The sequence below is a fragment of the Tamandua tetradactyla genome, chromosome 5 (assembly GCF_023851605.1).
Source record: "Tamandua tetradactyla isolate mTamTet1 chromosome 5, mTamTet1.pri, whole genome shotgun sequence".
NCBI lineage: Eukaryota > Metazoa > Chordata > Mammalia > Pilosa > Myrmecophagidae > Tamandua > Tamandua tetradactyla.
The window spans coordinates 42,963,639-42,981,487 of NC_135331.1; the positions used below are offsets into that span (position 1 = coordinate 42,963,639).

Consider the following 17,849-nt stretch of genomic DNA (forward strand, 5'->3'; position numbering starts at 1 on the left):
CCTCTTTTCTGATATAGGCATTTAGGGCAATAAATTTCCCTCTTAGCACTGCCTTTGCTGTGTCCCATAAATTTTGATATGTTGTGTTTTCGTTTTCATTCGCCTCGAGGTATTTACTAATTTCTCTTGCAATTTCTTCTTTGACCCACTCATTGTTTAAGAGTGTGTTGTTGAGCCTCCATGTATTTGTGAATTTTCTGGCACTCCGCCTATTATTGATTTCCAACTTCATTCCTTTATGATCCGAGAAAGTGTTGTGTATGATTTCAATCTTTTTAAATTTGTTAAGACTTGCTTTGCGACCCAACATGTGGTCTATCTTTGAGAATGATCCATGAGCACTTGAAAAAAAGATGTATCCTGTTGTTGTGGGATGTAATGTCCTATAAATGTCTGTTAAGTCAAGCTCATTTATAGTAATATTCAGATTCTGTATTTCTTTATTGATCCTCTGTCTAGATGTTCTGTCCATTGATGAGAGTGGTGAATTGAAGTCTCCAGCTATTATGGTATATGTGTCTGTTTCCCTTTTCAGTGTTTGCAGTGTATTCCTCACGTATTTTGGGGCATTCTGGTTCGGTGCGTAAATATTTATGATTGTTATGTCTACTTGTTTAATTGTTCCTTTTATTAGTAGATAGTGTCCTTCTTTGTCTCTTTTAACTGTTTTGCATTTGAAGTCTAATTTGTTGGATATTAGTATAGCCACTCCTGCTCTTTTCTGGTTGTTATTAGCATGAAATATCTTTTCCCAACCTTTCACTTTCAACCTATATTTATCTTTGGGTCTAAGATGTGTTTCCTGTAGACAGCATATAGAAGGATCCTGTTTTTTAATCCATTCTGCCAGTCTATGTCTTTTGATTGGGGAATTCAGTCCATTAACATTTAGAGTTATTACTGTTTGGATAATATTTTCCTCTACCATTTTGACTTTTGTGTTATATATATCATATCTGACTTTTCTTCTTTCTACACTCTTCTCCATGCCTCTCTCTTCTGTCTTTTTGTATCTGACTCTAGTGCTCCCTTTAGTATTTCTTGCAGAGCTGGTCTCTTGGTCACAAATTCTCTCAGTGACTTTTTGTCTGAGAATGTTTTAATTTTTCCCTCATGTTTGAAGGACAGTTTTGCTGGATATAGGAGTCTTGGTTGGCAGTTTTTCTCTTTTAGTAACTTAAATATATCATCCCACTGTCTTCTAGCATCCAAGGTTTCTGCTGAGAAATCTACACATAGTCTTATTGGGTTTCCCTTGTATGTGATGGATTGCTTCTCTCTCGCTGCTTTCAAGATCCTCTCTTTCTCTTTGACCTCTGACATTCTAACTAGTAAGTGTCTTGGGGAACGCCTATTTGGCTCTAATCTCTTTGGGGTGCGCTGCACTTCTTGGATCTGTAATTTTAGGTCTTTCATAAGAGTTGGGAAATTTTCAGTGATAATTTCTTCCATTAGTTTTTCTCCTCCTTTTCCCTTCTCTTCTCCTTCTGGGACACCCACAACACGTATATTTGTGCGGTTCACATTGTCCTTGAGTTCCCTGATACCCTGTTCAAAGTTTTCCATTCTTTTGCGGATAGTTTCTGTTTCTTTTTGGAATTCAGATGTTCCATCTTCCAAATTCCTAATTCTATCTTGTGTCTCTTTAAATCTATCGTTGTAGGTATCCATTGTTTTTTCCATCTTTTCTACTTTATCCTTCACTTCCATAAGCTCTGTGATTTGTTTTTTCAGTGTTTCTATTTCTTCTTTTTGATCAGCCCATGTCTTCTTCATGTCCTCCCTCAATTTATCGATTTCATTTTTGAAGAGGTTTTCCATTTCTTTTCGTATATTCAGCATTAGTTGTTTCAGCTCCTGTATCTCATTTGAACTATTGGTTTGTTCCTTTGACTGGGCCATATCTTCAATTTTCCGAGCGTGATCCGTTATCTTCTGCTGGCATCTGGGTATTTAATCAGATTTCCCTGGGTGTGGGACCCAGCAGGTTGAAAGATTTTTCTGTGAAATCTCTGGGTTCTGTTTTTCTTATCCTGCCCAGTAGGTGGCGCTCGTGGCACACGTTTGTCTACGGGTTCCACCCGTGAAAGTTGCTGTGGGTCCTTTAACTGTGGAAAATTCTCACCGTAGAGGAGGTTCGGCAACCGAAGCGTTTTGGAAGAGTGCCAGCCGGTCCGGGGTTCCAAACGCGGGGAGGGTCGCCGGCCGCCGCAGCACGGGAGAGCGTCTGGCCGAATTACCTAGTCGGCTCGGGGCACCAAGCGTGGCGGGAGGACGCCAGCTGTCGCAGCCCGGGAGAGTGCACTGTTTCCAGCCGAACCGGGGAGTCACGTATTTGAAAGGGATCCCCCGGTCACTGTTCTCCGCAGTCTGCGGATTTCCGACCCAACTCTCTCAGTTGGTCACGGGGACCTCGCGTGGTGGGGGCGCCAGCCGCTGCGGCCCAAGGTGACCGCCTGTCCAATTCTGCCAGCTGGCCTGGGAAGGAGGAAGGGAGGGACTCCGGCCGCTTGCCGTCCCACCCAGGAAAGCCCGCGCCCGTCGGTGATCTCACCGTAGCTGGTTCTCCCAGACAGTCAGCCGTTCCAGGATGGGGTATGCCGTCCCTTTGATCTCCGTCGTGGCTCCGGGAACTGCTCTGTGTTGTCTACACTCCCTCAGTAGCTCTTCTGGAGGAGGAAAGTTGAGGGTGGCAAGGCTGTTGAGACCGGTAGCGGAGAAGTCCTCTCATTGTGGTTTTGATTTGTATTTCTCTAATGGCCAGGGACATTGAACATCTCTTCATGTGCCTTTTGACCATTTGTATTTCCTCTTCTGATAGGTGTCTGTTCAAGTCTTTTTCCCATTTTGTAATTGGATTGGCTGTCTTTTTGTTGTTGAGTTGAACAATCTCTTTATAAATTCTGGATACTAGACCTTTATCTGATATGTCATTTCCAAATTTATCTCCCATTGTGTAGGCTGTCTTTCTACTTTCTTGATGAAGTTCTTTGATGCACAGAAGTGTTTAATTTTGAGGAGCTCCCATTTATTTATTTCCTTCTTCAGTGCTCTTGCTTTAGGTTTAAGGTCCCTAAAACCGCCTCCAATTGTAAGTTTCATAAGATATCTCCCTGCATTTTCCTCTAACTGTTTTATGGTCTTAGACCTAATGTTTAGATCTTTGATCCATTTTGAATTAACTTTTGTATAGGGTGTGAGATACGGGTCTTCTTTCATTCTTTCGCATATGGATATCCAGTTCTCCAGGCACCATTTATTGAAGAGACTGTTCTGTCCCAGGTGAATTGACTTGACTGCCTTATCAAAGATCAAATGTCCATAGATGAGAGGGTCTATATCTGAGCACTCTATTTGATTCCATTGGTCGATATATCTATCTTTATGCCAATACCATGCTGTTTTGACCACTGTGGCTTCATAATATGCCTTAAAGTCAGGCAGCACGAGACCTCCAGCTTCGTTTTTTTTCCTCAAGATGTTTTTAGCAATTCGGGGCACCCTGCCCTTCCAGATAAATTTGCTTATTGGTTTTTCTATTTCTGAAAAATAAGTTGTTGGGATTTTGATTGGTATTGCATTGAATCTGTAAATCAATTTAGGTAGGATTGACATCTTAACTATATTTAGTCTTCCAATCCTTGAACACGGTATGCCCTTCCATCTATTTAGGTCTTCTGTGATTTCTTTTAACAATTTTTTGTAGTTTTCTTTTTATAGGTTTTTTGTCTCTTTAGTCAAATTTATTCCTAGGTATTTTATTCTTTTAGTTGCAATTGTAAATGGAATTCGTTTCTTGATTTTCCCCTCAGCTTGTTCATTACTAGTGTATAGAAATGATACAGATTTTTGAATGTTAATCTTGTACCTGCTGCATTGCTGTACTCATTTATTAGCTTTAGTAGTTTTGTTGTGGATTTTTCTGGGTTTTCGACGTATAGTATCATATCATCTGCAAACAGTGATAGTTTTACTTCTTCCTTTCCAATTTTGATGCCTTGTATTTCTTTTTCTATGAAAATATGGCCCAGTCAAAGGAACAAACCAGTAGTTCAAATGAGATATAGGAGCTGAGACAACTAACGCTGAATATATGAACAGAAATGGAAAACCTCTACAAAAACTAAATCGATAAATTGAGGGAGGACATGAAGAAGACATGGGCTGAACAAAAAGAAGAAATAGAAAAACTGAGAAAACAAATCACAGAACTTATGGAAGTGAAGGATAAAGTAGAAAAGATGGAAAAAACAATGGATACCTACAATGATAGATTTAAAGAGACAGAAAACAGAATTAGTGTTATTACTGTTTGGATAATATTTTCCTCTAACATTTTGCCTTTTGTATTATATATATCATATCTGATTTTCCTTCTTTCTACACTCTTCTCCATACCTCTCTCTTCTGTCTTTTTGTATCTGACTCTAGTGCTCCCTTTAGTATTTCTTGCAGAGCTGGTCTCTTGGTCACAAATTCTCTCAGTGACTTTTTGTCTGAGAATGTTTTAATTTCTCCCTCATTTTTGAAGGACAGTTTTGCTGGATATAGGAGTCTTGGTTGGCAGTTTTTCTCTTTTAGTAATTTAAATGTATCATCCCACTGTCTTCTAGCTTCCATGGTTTCTGCTCAGAAATCTACACATAGTCTTATTGGGTTTCCCTTGTATGTGATGGATTGTTTTTCTCTTGCTGCTTTCAAGATCCTCTCTTTCTCTTTGACCTCTGACATTCTAACTAGTAAGTGTCTTGAAGATTGCCCATTTGGTCTCTAATCTCTTTGGGGTGCGCTGTACTTCTTGGATCTGTAATTTTAGGTCTTTCATAAGAGTTGGGAAATTTTCAGTGATAATTTCTTCCATTAGTTTTTCTCCTCCTTTTCCCTTCTCTTCTCCTTCTGGGACACCCACAACACGTATATTTGTGCGGTTCATATTGTCCTTGAGTTCCCTGATACCCTGTTCAAATTTTTCCATTGTTTTCCCGATAGTTTCTGTTTCTTTTTGGAATACAGATGTTCCATCCTCCAAATTTCCTAATTCTATCTTGTGTCTCTTTAAATCTATCGTTGTAGGTATCCATTGTTTTTTCCATCTTTTCTACTTTATCCTTCACTTCCATAAGTTCTGTGATTTGTTTTTTCAGTGTTTCTATTTCTTCTTTTTGTTCAGCCCATGTCTTCTTCATGTCCTTCCTCAATTTATCGATTTCATTTTTGAAGAGATTTTCCATTTCTGTTCATATATTCAGCATTAGTTGTCTCAACTTCTGTATCTCATTTGAACTATTGGTTTGTTCCTTTGACTGGGCCATATTCTCAATCTTCTGAGCATGGACCATTATCTTCTGCTGGCGTCTGGGCATTTAGTCAGATTTCCCTGGGTGTTGGACCCAACAAGTTTGTAAGATTTTTTTGTGAAATTTCTGGGTTCTGTTTTTCTTATCCTGCCCAGTAGGTGGCGCTCATGGCACACGTTTGTCTCACGTGTTTGGAAGGGATTCCCCCGGTCACCGTTCTCCGTGGCCTGGGTGATTTCCGATCCAATTCTCTCAGTTGGTCCGGGGTGCCGCGCATGGTGTGGGCGTCAGCCGCCGTGGCTTGAGGGGACCCTGTGGCTCCTTTATTAATTCCCCTATTGGTGTTTGGTTGGACCCAGTCCCTACCACTGTTGGAAATTCTCTCCTCTCCCTGGAGGGGTGTCGTTCGCCGGCCGCAGCGGCCTGGCGAATTTGCCACCGGACCAGGAAGCCGCCCGTGCGGGAGGGGCGTCGGTCGCCGTCCGCCGCGGCCTGGGGAATTCGCCACCGGACCAGGAAGCCGCCCGCGTGGGAGGGGCACCGGTCACCGGCCTCCGCGACTTGGGTAGCCCTCTGATCCGAGACTCGTAGCCAGTCCAGGAAGCCGCCCGCAAAAGAGAGGCGCCGGCCGCCGCGGCTTGGGTAGCCCTCTGATCCGAGACTCGTAGCTGGTCCAGGAAGCCACCCGCAAAAGAGGGGCGCCGGCCGCCGCGGCTCGGGTAGCCCTCTGATCTGAGACTCGTAGCCAGTCCAGGAAGCCGCCCGCAAAAGAGGGGCGCCGGCCGCCGCGGCTTGGGAAACTTGCCTCTCCGAGACTCTCAGCCGGCCGTGGAAGGAGGATGGGAGGAGCTCCGGCCACCACAGCTGACGCGGCTCGGGGAATTGCCCGCCGCTCAGGGATCTCACCGCAGCAGAGTCTCGCAGTCAGACTAGCCAGTCCAGACTGGGGTACGCTGTGTGTCCATTCCCTGTCGTGGCCCCGGGAGCTGTTCTGCACTGTTTCTGTTCACCTAGTAGTTGCTCTGGAGGAGGAACTATGACGCACGTACCTTACTAAGCCGCCATCTTGGCCCCTCTCAATTTTTCGGTTCTTCTTTTCTTGTTTCTTGCCCTGCTTGTATGGTGCCTTTTCCCCCCACCATTAGAAAGGTCTATGTAGGTATTATCGACCCCAGCCAGGTTTTCCTGGACCAAACTGGCCTCCTATCAAGGGGAAGGCGTCACCTGTGTTGGTTTTCCCTGAGGGTGAGACCCAGCAGGTTGAAAGACTTTCCTGTGAAGTCTCTGGACTCTGTTTTTCTTATCCTACCCAGTATGTGGTGCTTGTCTGCCTGCAGGTCCCACCAGCATAAGATGATGCGGTACCTTTATCTTTGGCATACTCTCCCTGCTGGGGGCGTGATCGAGATAGAGGACAGATTATAGACTGGTTTTAATGGTTCAAATTGCCATGCTCTGGTGTCTGAATTCCTTGAGGGAGGGATTCCAGCTGAGTTGGGCTTCACCCCTCACCTGGGGAAGGCACAGGCTGGAGACAAGCCCTGAAAGCTTATTTCTGCCTATGCCTGGTGCAGTTGCAGCCTGAGAAGTCCTGCTGCTAAATCCAGAGGCAGTCAAGCCTTTGTAGAAACACAGCCATAAAAACCTCTGTCTCATTTTTTTTCTTTTTCTATCAGCCCTACCCCCGTTGTGGTGGGACAGAAATGAGCGACCTCCGCTTTGACCAGCTGGGGGCCTATTTTTAGTAGTCAGAATTTGTTAATCAATTCCACAATTGGCGTTTGGTTGAGCTCAGTCCCTGCTGCTGGTAAAGTCTCTTTCCTTTCCCTTCTGGGAAGCAGCCTGTGGAGGAGGGGCGCTGGCCGCCGCGGCTTGGGGAACTCACGGTTCTGGTGGGCCTCCCAGCCGGTTCAGCTGGTCCAGACTAGGGTATACTGTGTGTTCGGTCACTGACGTGGCCCCAAGGAGCTTATCTGTACTGTTTCTGATTATTAGCAGTTGTTCTGGAGGACGAACTAAAACGCGCACATTGCTAAGCCACCATCTTCCCCCCCTCAATGAAGAATATTTTATTTGCCCAATTACTGTGCTTGCAATTTACATGTTTATGCACCTTGTACTATAAACATTAATTAATTAAAACAATATTAAAAATTGAGGTGAAATTCACATGCATAAGATTAACTGTTTTTAAGTGAACAGTTCATTGTGTTTCAGTACGTTCACAGTATTGTTTAATCATCACCTCTAGTTCCAGAATTTTTTATATCACCCCAAAATATTGCCTCATACTCATTCCATAGTTACTCCCTATTCTCACTCCCTAATTCCTGGCAACTGCCTTTCTTTCTGTTTCTATGGATTCAGCTATTCTGGATATTTCATATGATTGGAATAATATTGTGACCTTTTGTGTCTAGATTCTTTCACTTAGTGTAATGTTTTGAGGTTCATCCAACTATATATTAGTACTTTACTCCTTTTTGTGGCTAAATTATATCCCATTGTAAGTATATTCCACAGTCTGTTTATGCATTCGTCCGTTGATGAGCATTTGAGTTGTTTGTACTATTTGACTATTCTGAATGGTGCTGCTATGGACATTTGTATACCGTATTTATTCGAGTACCTGTTTTAATCATTTTGTGTATATACCTAGTAGTGGAATTGCTCGGTCATCAATAATTCTGTTTAGCTTTTGGAAGAACTGCCCAATTGTTTTCTACAGCAGCTGCATCATTTTATATTCTCACCAACAGTATACCAGGGTTCTAGCATCTCCACATCTTCGCCAACAATTATTTTCTCCCTCCCTCCTTCCTTCCTTTCATAGCCATCTGAGTGGGTATGAAGTAGTATTTCATTGTGGTTTTGATATGCACTTCCCTATTGATTAATGCTGTTAAGTATCTTGTTGTTTACTTGCTGGCTATTTGTGTATCTTCTTTGGAGAAGTGTTTATTCAAATTCTTTACCCATTTAAAAAATTTGGTTGTTTGACTTTTTGTTGTTGTTAGAGATTTTTAAAAATATATTCTGGATATGCAACCCTTATATATATATGTTTTCAGCAACAGATATTTTCTCCTATTCTTTAGATCATCTCTTCACTTTTTGAATAATGTGCTTTGTACAAAGTTTTTGCTTTTTGGTGCATTCCAATTCATCTATGTTCTTTTGTTACTCAGGCTTTTGCTGTCTTATCTAAGAATCTCTCAACAAGTACAGGTCATTAAGATTTACTTCTGTGTTTATTTCTAAGAGTTTTATAGTTTTAGCTTTTATATTAAAGGCTTTTGATCCATTTTGAGTTAATTTTTTTTTTTTTATTATTTTTTTACATGGGCAGGCACTGGGAATCGAACCTGGGTCCTCTGGCATGGCAGGCGAGCATTCTTGTCTGCTGAGCCACCATGGCCTGCCCTTGAGTTAATTTTTGATTATGGTGTGAGGTAGAGTCCAACTTCATTCTTTTACATGTGTATATTCACTTTTCCTAGCATCACTTGTTGAAAAGCCCATTCTTTTGGCAATGAGTGGTCTTAGCACTCTTCTAAAAAAATCTGTTGGCTGTAGATGTATAGGTTTATTTTTGGACTCTCAATTCTATTCCATTGATCTATATGTCTATCCTTATACCATACCATACCAGTTTTTTTTTTTAATTTTTAACTTTTTTTTATTGACTAGTTTAACATATACACAAAGCAAAAAATAAAAAAGCATTAGTTTTCAAAGCACTCTTCAACAAGTAGTTAGAGGAAAGATCCCAGAGTTTGACATGGGCTACCATACGATCCTTTCATATTTTTCCTTCTAGCTGCTCCAGAATATAGGAGGCTAGAGGGCTTAAATATTTTTTACCATCACAATCAACCTTTTTTCCTTCTTTTTTTTTTTTGTGAAAAATAACGCATATACAAAAAAGCTATAAATTTCAAAGCACAGCAGCACAATTAGTTGTAGAACATATTTCAAACTTAGACTTGGGTTACAATTTCACAATTTTAGGTTTTTACTTCTAGCTGCTCTAAAATACTGGAGACTGAAAGAGATATCAGTTTAATGATTCGGCATTCATATTCATTTGTTGAATCCTATCTTCTCTGTATAACTCGACCCTCACCTTTGTTCTTTCCATCCCTCTCCTTAGGGGTGTTTGGGCTGTGTCAATTCTAAATTTCTCATATTGGGAGGGTCTGTCACTAATATGGGGTAGGGAGATGGATCTATCTGATGTTCTGGAGAGGCTGAGCTAGGTTTCAGGACTTATATGAACCAGGGACCCATCAGGAGGTTGTAGGAGGTATAGGTTTCTGGAAAGTTACTCTAGTGTATGAAACCCTTTTGAAATCTTATATGTTGCCCTAGGTGTTCTTTAGGATTGGCTGGAATGGTCCTGGTTGGGATTTGGCAGATTATAATAGGTAGCAAGGTCTACCTAACCTGAAGCTGTTGTAAGAGCACCCTCCAGAGTAGCCTCTTGACTCTATTTGAATTCTCTGTGCACTGATACTTTATTAATTACATTTCTTTTCCCCCTTTTGGTCAGGATGGAATTGTTGATCCCGTGGTACCAGGGCTGGATTCAGAGTCATCTCCCATGTCGCCAGGGAGACTTTTACCCCTGGATGTCATGTCTCACATAGAGGAGAGGGTGATGATTTCACTTGCAGAGTTGGGCTTAGAGAGACTGAGGCCACATCTGAGCAACAAAAGAGATCCTCCAAAAGTGACTCTTAGGCATGCCTGTAGGTAGTCTAAGCTTCTCCACTACCCACATAAGCTTCACAAGAGTAAGCCTCATGATCGAGGGCATGACCTGTTGTTTTGGATGTCCCTAAAGTTTGATACCGTGTCAGGGGATTCCTTGATGGTAAGGTTTAATATTTCCATATTCTTTCTCCCATCCCTCAAGGAATTTTGCCAATACTTTTTGATTATCTGCTACTTTACTCTAGGACGTATCCAGATATTACAATAATCTGTACAGGATTAAAGGACTTCTTTCTTATTCTGGGCTGTCTGTATTTCAGTTGTTCAAATGAGCTATACAGATAGGTTGAGTTATTATGCACTACAGAAAATTTCAGTTCTAGACGAAATAAACCTTTCTTCCTTTGGTCTCAAAGAGTATGTGTGGTTCTAAAATATAGACACTGTCTTCCTTACTCCTGTGTTCCGAATTACTTTAACCCCAACCTGACCGGCTTTGTTCTTGTCTCTAAATATCAGGATACATATATCCTGTTGTCTTATAAGCATTTCCTAAAGGTGACCATACCATTTGTGTTCTTTCATTTCTGGCTTATTTTCTCACCTGTTCATTCACATCATTGCATGGCTCCTGGCTTTGTTCCTTTGTGTAGCAGCACAAGCTTCATTTATAAGTATATACCATCATTCGCCTATCTACTTCTCCGTCGGTGCACCCTTCAGCCACCTGCATTCATCAGGCATCATGTATAGTGCCCAAAGTCCACAGTCCATCAACATTCTCAGTTTTAGATAATTTATTGTTCCCAAGAGAAAGAAAACCAATAAACACACCCTTGCCAAATAGGAAATCCAAACTTCCTCTTAACTCTTGTCCTTCCCCCCAGTATTTGCCTCTGCTGTTGCTGTGGTAGTGCTGATGTTTTCCTTTTGAACATAGCTCATAGCATGCAATAGCAGTTTTCCCCCTGTACCCTGGACTTAAACACTCTTTTTACACGAATCATATCTTTGAAATAATGCTTGCAAGAACTAATTCATATTTCTAGTGTGAGTCAGTGGGACATGTAGGTCTACATGTCCCTTTCAGTCCTGTTCATCTTTAATATGATAATACAGATTTTTTTATTTAAAAAAAAAATTTAACAACAAACGAACTAAAACATTCTTAACATATGATCATTCCGTTTCACATATATAATCTGTAAGATAATACAGATTTTTGATGACTGTTTGAATCTCTTTACTTGTCATTCGTTTGTTGAGAGCTTCTGTTTCTTCCTAAGTCAGTGTAACTTGTTACTGTTTTTCCAGGAATTTCCAGTTTCATCTAAGTTGCCTAGTTTGTTGACATGTAATTGTTCATAGTATTGTCTTTTGATTTCTTTTATTTCTTCAGGGTCTGGGGCTACACCCTCCTTCTCATTTCTTATTTTGTTTATTTGCATCCTCTCTCTCTTTTTCCTTTGTCAGGTTTGCTAGTCACCGATCAATTTTAGTGATTTTCTGAAAGAACCAACTTTTGATTTTATTGGTTCTTTCTATTGTTCCTTTATTCTCCTATTCATTTAACTCTGCTTTAATCTTTATGATTTCTCTTCTTCTACTTGTTTTGAGGTTTGCTGTTCTTTCTCAAGTTCTTCCAGGTGAGTTAAGTCCTCGATTATTCCTCTTTCTTGTTTTGTAATATAGGCATTTAGGGCAATAAATTTCCCTCTCAACACAGCCTTTGCCCCATCCCATAAGTTTAATATGTTTTATTCTTGTTTTCATTCGTCTCCAGATAGCTCTTGATTTATCTAGTAATTTCTTCTTTGACTACTGGCTGTTTAAGAGTGTATGATTTACTCTCCATATTTTTGTGAATGTTCTCTTTGGTGGTTATTGCTATCCAGCTTCATTCCATTGTGATTAGAGAAAGTGCTTTGAATAATTTCGGTGTTTATAAAGACCTGTTTTGTGCCCCAGCATATGAACTATCCTGGAGAATGTTCCATGAGCACTAGAGAAGAATGTATATCCTGCTGTTTTGGGGTGTAATGATCTATAAATGTCTTTTAGGTCTAATTTGTTTACCAAGTTGTTTATCTTCTGTATTTCCTTGTTGATGTATATCCTGATTGTTCTGTCTGTAGAGGAGAGTGTTGTATTGAACTCTCCTATTATTGTTGAAACATCTAATGCTTTGTTCTGTTTTGCCAATGTCTGTCTCATGTACTTTGAAGCTCCTTGATTGGGAACATAGACATTTATGATTGTTATTTCTTCTTGGTGAATTGTCCCTTTTATTAATATGTAGTGTCCTTCTTTGTCTCTTGTGATGTCTTTACATTTAAAGTCTATTTGTCCGATATTAATATAGCTACTTCTGCTTTCCTTTGGTTACAACTTTTGTGGAACATCTTTTTCCATCCTTTCACTTTCATTCTATTTGTGTTGTATCCTTGTGTCTAAGATGAGTCTCTTGTGAGCAGCATATAGCTGGATTATATTTCTTTTTTATTTTTTTTTAACTTTTTTATTGTATAGTGTAACATGCGTACAAAGCAAAGAAATAAAACTGCAATAGTTTTCAAAGCACTCTTCAACAAGTGGTTACAGGACAGATCCCAGAGTTTGACAAGGGCTACCATACCATCCTCTCATATTTTTCCTTCTAACTGCTCCAGAATATAAGAAGCTAAAGGGCTTGAATATTTTTTTATCTTCATAGTTGACTTTTTTCCTTCTTTCTTTGTGGAAAATAACGTATAAACAAAAAGACAATAAATTTCAAAGCACAGCACCGTAATTAGTTGTAGAACATATTTCAGACTTTGACATAGGTTATAATTTCACAATTTTAGGTTTTTACTTCTAGCTGCTCTAAAATACTGGAGACTAAAAGAGATATCAGTTTAATGATTCAGCATTCATATTCATTTGTTAAATCATATCTTCTATGTATAACTCCACCATCACCTTTGATCTTTCCATCCTTCTCTTTAGGGTGTTTGGGCTATGGCAATTCTAAATTTTTGATATTGAGCAGGTCTGTCACTAATATGGGGTAAGGAGATGGAGCTATCTGATGTTCTGGAGAAGCTGGGCTAGGTTTTAGGATTTATTTGGACCTGGTTTATATTTCTTAATCCATTCTGCCAGTCTGTACCTTTTAGTTGGTAAGTTTAGTTCATTAACATTCAGGGTTATTACTGAAAATGTGTTTCTTGAATCCTCCATCTATCTTTTGGATTTTATTTGTCAGATCTATATATTCTTTTTCCTCTTTCTATTTTTATCTTTTAAGTTACCCTTATTGGTACTCTTCAATTCTGTGCCCTCTTCCAGACCTCCCTCTCCTGTCTTTTTTTTCAACTTGCAGATCTCCCTTTACTATTTCTTATAGGGTAGGTCTCTTGTTGACAAACTCTTTCAGTTTTTAGCACTTGTTTGTCTGTGAAAATTTTAATCTCTCTCTCAGTTTTGAAGGAAAATTTGGTTGGGTACAGAATTCTTGGCTGGAAGTCTTTCTCTTTCAGGATCTTTAGCATGTCATACCACTGCCTTCTTCCCTTCACTGTGCCAGTTGAGTAGTCCGAACTCAGTCTTATGTGGTTACTGTTGTATGTAGTCGATTGTTTTTCTCTTGCTAGTTTCAGGATTTTCTGCTTCTCTTCAACATTTGACAGACAGATTAGTATGTGTCTTGGGAAAGGCCTATTTGAATTTATTCTATTTGGAGTTTGTTGAGCTTCTTGGACTTGCATATTTATGTGTTGGGAAATTTTCCTCTGTGATATTCTAAACTGATCTTCCTAGCCCTTTACTGTTCTGTTCTCCTTCTGGGACACCAATGATCCTTACATTTGCACACTTTATTTTGTCCATCATTTCCCTGAGATCCAATTCAAAATTTTCCACCTTTTTTACCATTTGCTGTTTTGAGTGTTCAAAATCAATTTTCCTGTCCTCTAGTTTACTTATTCTTTCTTCTGCCTCTTCAAATCTGCTGTTGTGATTCTGTTGTGTGCTTTTTATTTGGAGTACAGAATCTTTAATCTCTGGTATCTGCTATTTTTCTATGTATTCTTTCAGATTCCTTTTTATGCTCTTGTAGTATCTGCTTGTTCTCTTTATGTCATTAGCCTTCCCATTTATATTACTTAGTAAAGTTATTATGAACATCTTTGCTTAGTTGAACATCTGTGTCTCCTCTGGTGTTTTAATTAGGTCGTTAGGCTTAGCTATATCTTTCTGCATCATGATATGTTAAGTGATCTACTGCTGCCTTCACAGCATGTAAATATCTAGGTTGGTTTACTTTGTAAGTTGATTTCTTTCAGTAATGTAAAGCTTCGTATTTGCAGATGGATGTGGAGCAGGATGGAGAGACGGGGGTGGGGCACAACAGTGCAGTGATGTGTTGCAGCGCAGATATGGGTACAGGTTGGGGATGGTATGCTGGTGCCTGTGAGCATGAGTGCCCAGCGGTGGGGAAGGATGTGACTTTGCGGATGCAGGTGTCTAGGGGGTGGGGCCCTGCTGTATGCTGGTCTAGGGCATGGGGCCCTGTGTGCATATTCGCAGAGCTAGGGCAGCAGATTGGTGTTGTATCTGCATGGGCTTGGGTCAGAGGTGGCCTGGATGTGCAGGTCAGTGCTTTATCAGACCTGGGGGTGTGACTGGGGGCCATGCGAATGCATGGAACTGGGAGTGTGGTAGACTGATGTACACTGGCACAAAACTCAGGGAGGGTGGGGGGGGGCTGCTTGACTCTGTGGGCTGGGGGCATGTATAGCCTGGGTATGGAGATAAGTGCCTTCAACCTATATGTTCTGGCAACAGCCTGCAGGGGACAGGGACTAGAAGGTAGGGCTTGGGAAGGACAGGGCAAGACTGTGCTTGTGCAGGAGAGATGGGTCGGGCTGGGGCAGGCATGCAAGTGCTTGGGGTGGGGTTGTGGGGTGGGTGCACGCCACAAGGGTTGGTGGGGCAGGGCCGCTTGTAGTGTGGGGGAGGGGCTGGAGGCTGGGGTGGGTGACGGGGTACGGGTGTGGGGTGAGTTGTGGGTTGTGGGTCTGCACTGGTGAGGGTAGTGTATTTAAGGAACATGGCTTGGCTTGCTTCCTAGTTCCCGTCTCCCTATCTGTGCACTCCTGAGGGCTCCAGGCTTCTGTTATTTGCACCAGCTGGATGGTCTCTGGTTCTCTGCTTCTCAGTTCCTCAGATTTTGCAACCAGGGCCATCCCATGTGATGCAAAAAACTCTCCCAAGTCACTTACACCCTGGAATCGCCATGTCAGTCTCCCTCCTGTCCTTCCTCTAGCTGTTCCTTAGAGCAGGAGTGATCTCGATCTATCCTATTCTGCCCTCTTCCCAGAACTCTATGCTTCACTTTTTAAGAAAGTACCAAACTCAGCATTTGTATGTTTTTATGGTAAGAGTTTTGGCCCAGATTCTCTAAATGTGTGTGTGTTGGGGTCCCTGAAACTCCCCCCCAGGTTTCAGTATTCACTAGGAGAACTTACAGGACTTCGCGTATTGTTGTATTCATGGCTGTGATTTTTTACAGCCAAAGAATGCAGAGCAAAGTTAGCAAGAGAAAAGGTGCATGGAGTAAAAAGTTACACGGCAGCTTGCCATAAGCTTCCAAGGTTCCTTTTCCAGTGGAGTCATACAGGATGTCTTTAATTCCTTTAGCAACATGTTGTGAACAACATTTGTGAAATGTCTACAAGGGAGATGCAGTGCCCAGGGTTTTTACTGAGGGCTGGTCACAGAGGTACCTTCTGCCTAGCAAACTTCCAGGAGGAAACCACGTTGGTTTTGCCAACAGTTTAGGCATAATAAGTCTAAAGTCAATAAGTCTAAAATGACTTATTAACAGGTAAGAGTAGGAACCGTCTCAAAATCTAAGTTTCCAAATGCCAGCCACGGCAGGCCTTTCTAAGGGTAGCAGTCTCAGGTCTGCTATGTTAACTCTTTTCTGCACAGTTGTATATTATATTATGTACTTTACCTGAGAAACTAATGTCAACATGCTATACTTTTTTGAACAGCTTTATTGAGATATATATTATGTACCATAAAATTTACCCATTTAAAGTGTATAGTTCAGTAATGTTTTAGTATATTCACAGAGTTGTGCAACCATCACTGTAATCTAATTTTCATCACCTGAGATAGAAACTCCAAACCCATAAGCAGTCTTTCCCCATTTTGCCTGTCTTCTCATCCTCTTAGCCCCAGGCAGCCACTAATTTACTTCCTCTGTCTTTGGAACAAATCTATACATTTAATATGTTTTAAATCTGTCATCTTTATTTCATTTTTGATACTGCAAGTTTTATAAGATGATAGCTTAGAAATTATTCACAGGTATTTCTTTTTCAGTATGTGAGTCAAAGACTCGGGGTTTGAGTTTGTATGCTATTCTCCAGATATAGAACACTTATCAACAGTAATCATCATCAGAATTGATATTACATGAGTTGGTGGTATTTAATGAGATAATTCATTATAGAGGTCCTTGTGCTTGCAAACTGTGTTCTAGCTTGTTTAAAAGTATATTTTATAATTGACTGAGGCTTACCAATAATAATTTTAATATTTATTTGGTTAACATTTATAGTGCTTTCATTGTATCTTTTTGTTCTAAGATAAATGAGACTTACATAGAGAGTTACATGAGATTGGGAGAGGAAGCTGCCCTTTTGCTGTTAGGATGTAAAGAGGGAAAAATGTATAAATTGTAGAAGGTGAAGGAAAAGTATTACTTTATAATAAATGGCTATTATTTTACTTCTAAAAAATCTAGTATGTGTTCAACATTCAAGAGTAAATGAAAAGTGAATTTACATGTTTATATTAAATCAAAGGCTAAATTATCTTAAATCTTGTAGAAAAATTTAAATTTATGTTCCTTACTTTGTTTCATTAGAAACTAGTTTTTCCCCCAATTTATTTGGGTGAGTAGACAAAGTGTACTGTAAACAGAATTGTGGGAAGATGTTTGTTTAGTGGTTAAAACATAGAACTTAAAGTCAGCATGAATTATGTAGGTATTGATTTAAATGTTCAAATCTGTATAAATTATCATGTGTTTGGAACATGATTCAGTATTGATGTTAATACATTTTATAATTAAAAGGGACATTTTGGGTGATATAAATTAATGTATCAAGTGCCAATACACTAACTGTCATCGTCGTTCACATGTCTTCTAGGTGATTTTACAACGAGATGCTGCTTTCCATAGGAATGCTCATGTTGTCTGCCACGCAAGTCTACACCATCTTGACTGTCCAGTTCTTTGCATTCTTAAACCTACTGCCTGTAGAAGCAGACATTTTAGCAGTAAGTAAAGTAAAATTTATTCTTGGCTAAAATATCCTGTAAAGTAAAGCTTTAAAAAAGCTCTAGAATGATGGAATTTTACAAAGTGTTTACCTACAAATTTACCCAGGCACATGCGTACAGTTACTTGGAAGTGAGGGACTTTGCTCATCTTTTTATAGCTTTGTATCGAATATAAGATCGCATGTATGTTAAGTACCTGATAAATGTTGCTTTTGAGAGAGTATGAGTGCTTTTGTACACATACATACATGCTCGTGTGTTTACTTTTTTCTTGTTATCTAGTATATTTGTAATACTTTGATAATGATGTTTTAGAAAATTCTACAAGATATCCATAGGAAATTCCATCCAAGATCAGCAACAATGAATCAGAGAAGCACGGTGGTCTTCATGATGGGTAGAAATGTTTTTAGAGAATAAGATTGCTCCTCCAAACCTCATTAGTTCTCTCTAGGTGTCTTACTTCCCAGTGTATAGATTTCCTGTTTTTCATTT

The 17,849-nt window shown here is 40.2% G+C and overlaps 1 protein-coding gene across 4 annotated transcripts in view; it reads left to right on the plus strand.

The window, feature by feature from the left end:
* The window catches only part of RNF13 (ring finger protein 13), a 259,826-nt gene that overhangs the window by 19,521 nt on the left and 222,456 nt on the right, over positions 1-17,849 (plus strand). For all 4 annotated transcript variants that reach the window (XM_077160759.1, XM_077160760.1, XM_077160762.1 and 1 more), the window contains exon 2: positions 17,222-17,351. In XM_077160759.1, the coding sequence (XP_077016874.1) occupies positions 17,238-17,351 (114 nt within the window). In that variant the 5' untranslated portion in view covers positions 17,222-17,237. The remainder of the gene's footprint in view (positions 1-17,221; positions 17,352-17,849) is intronic.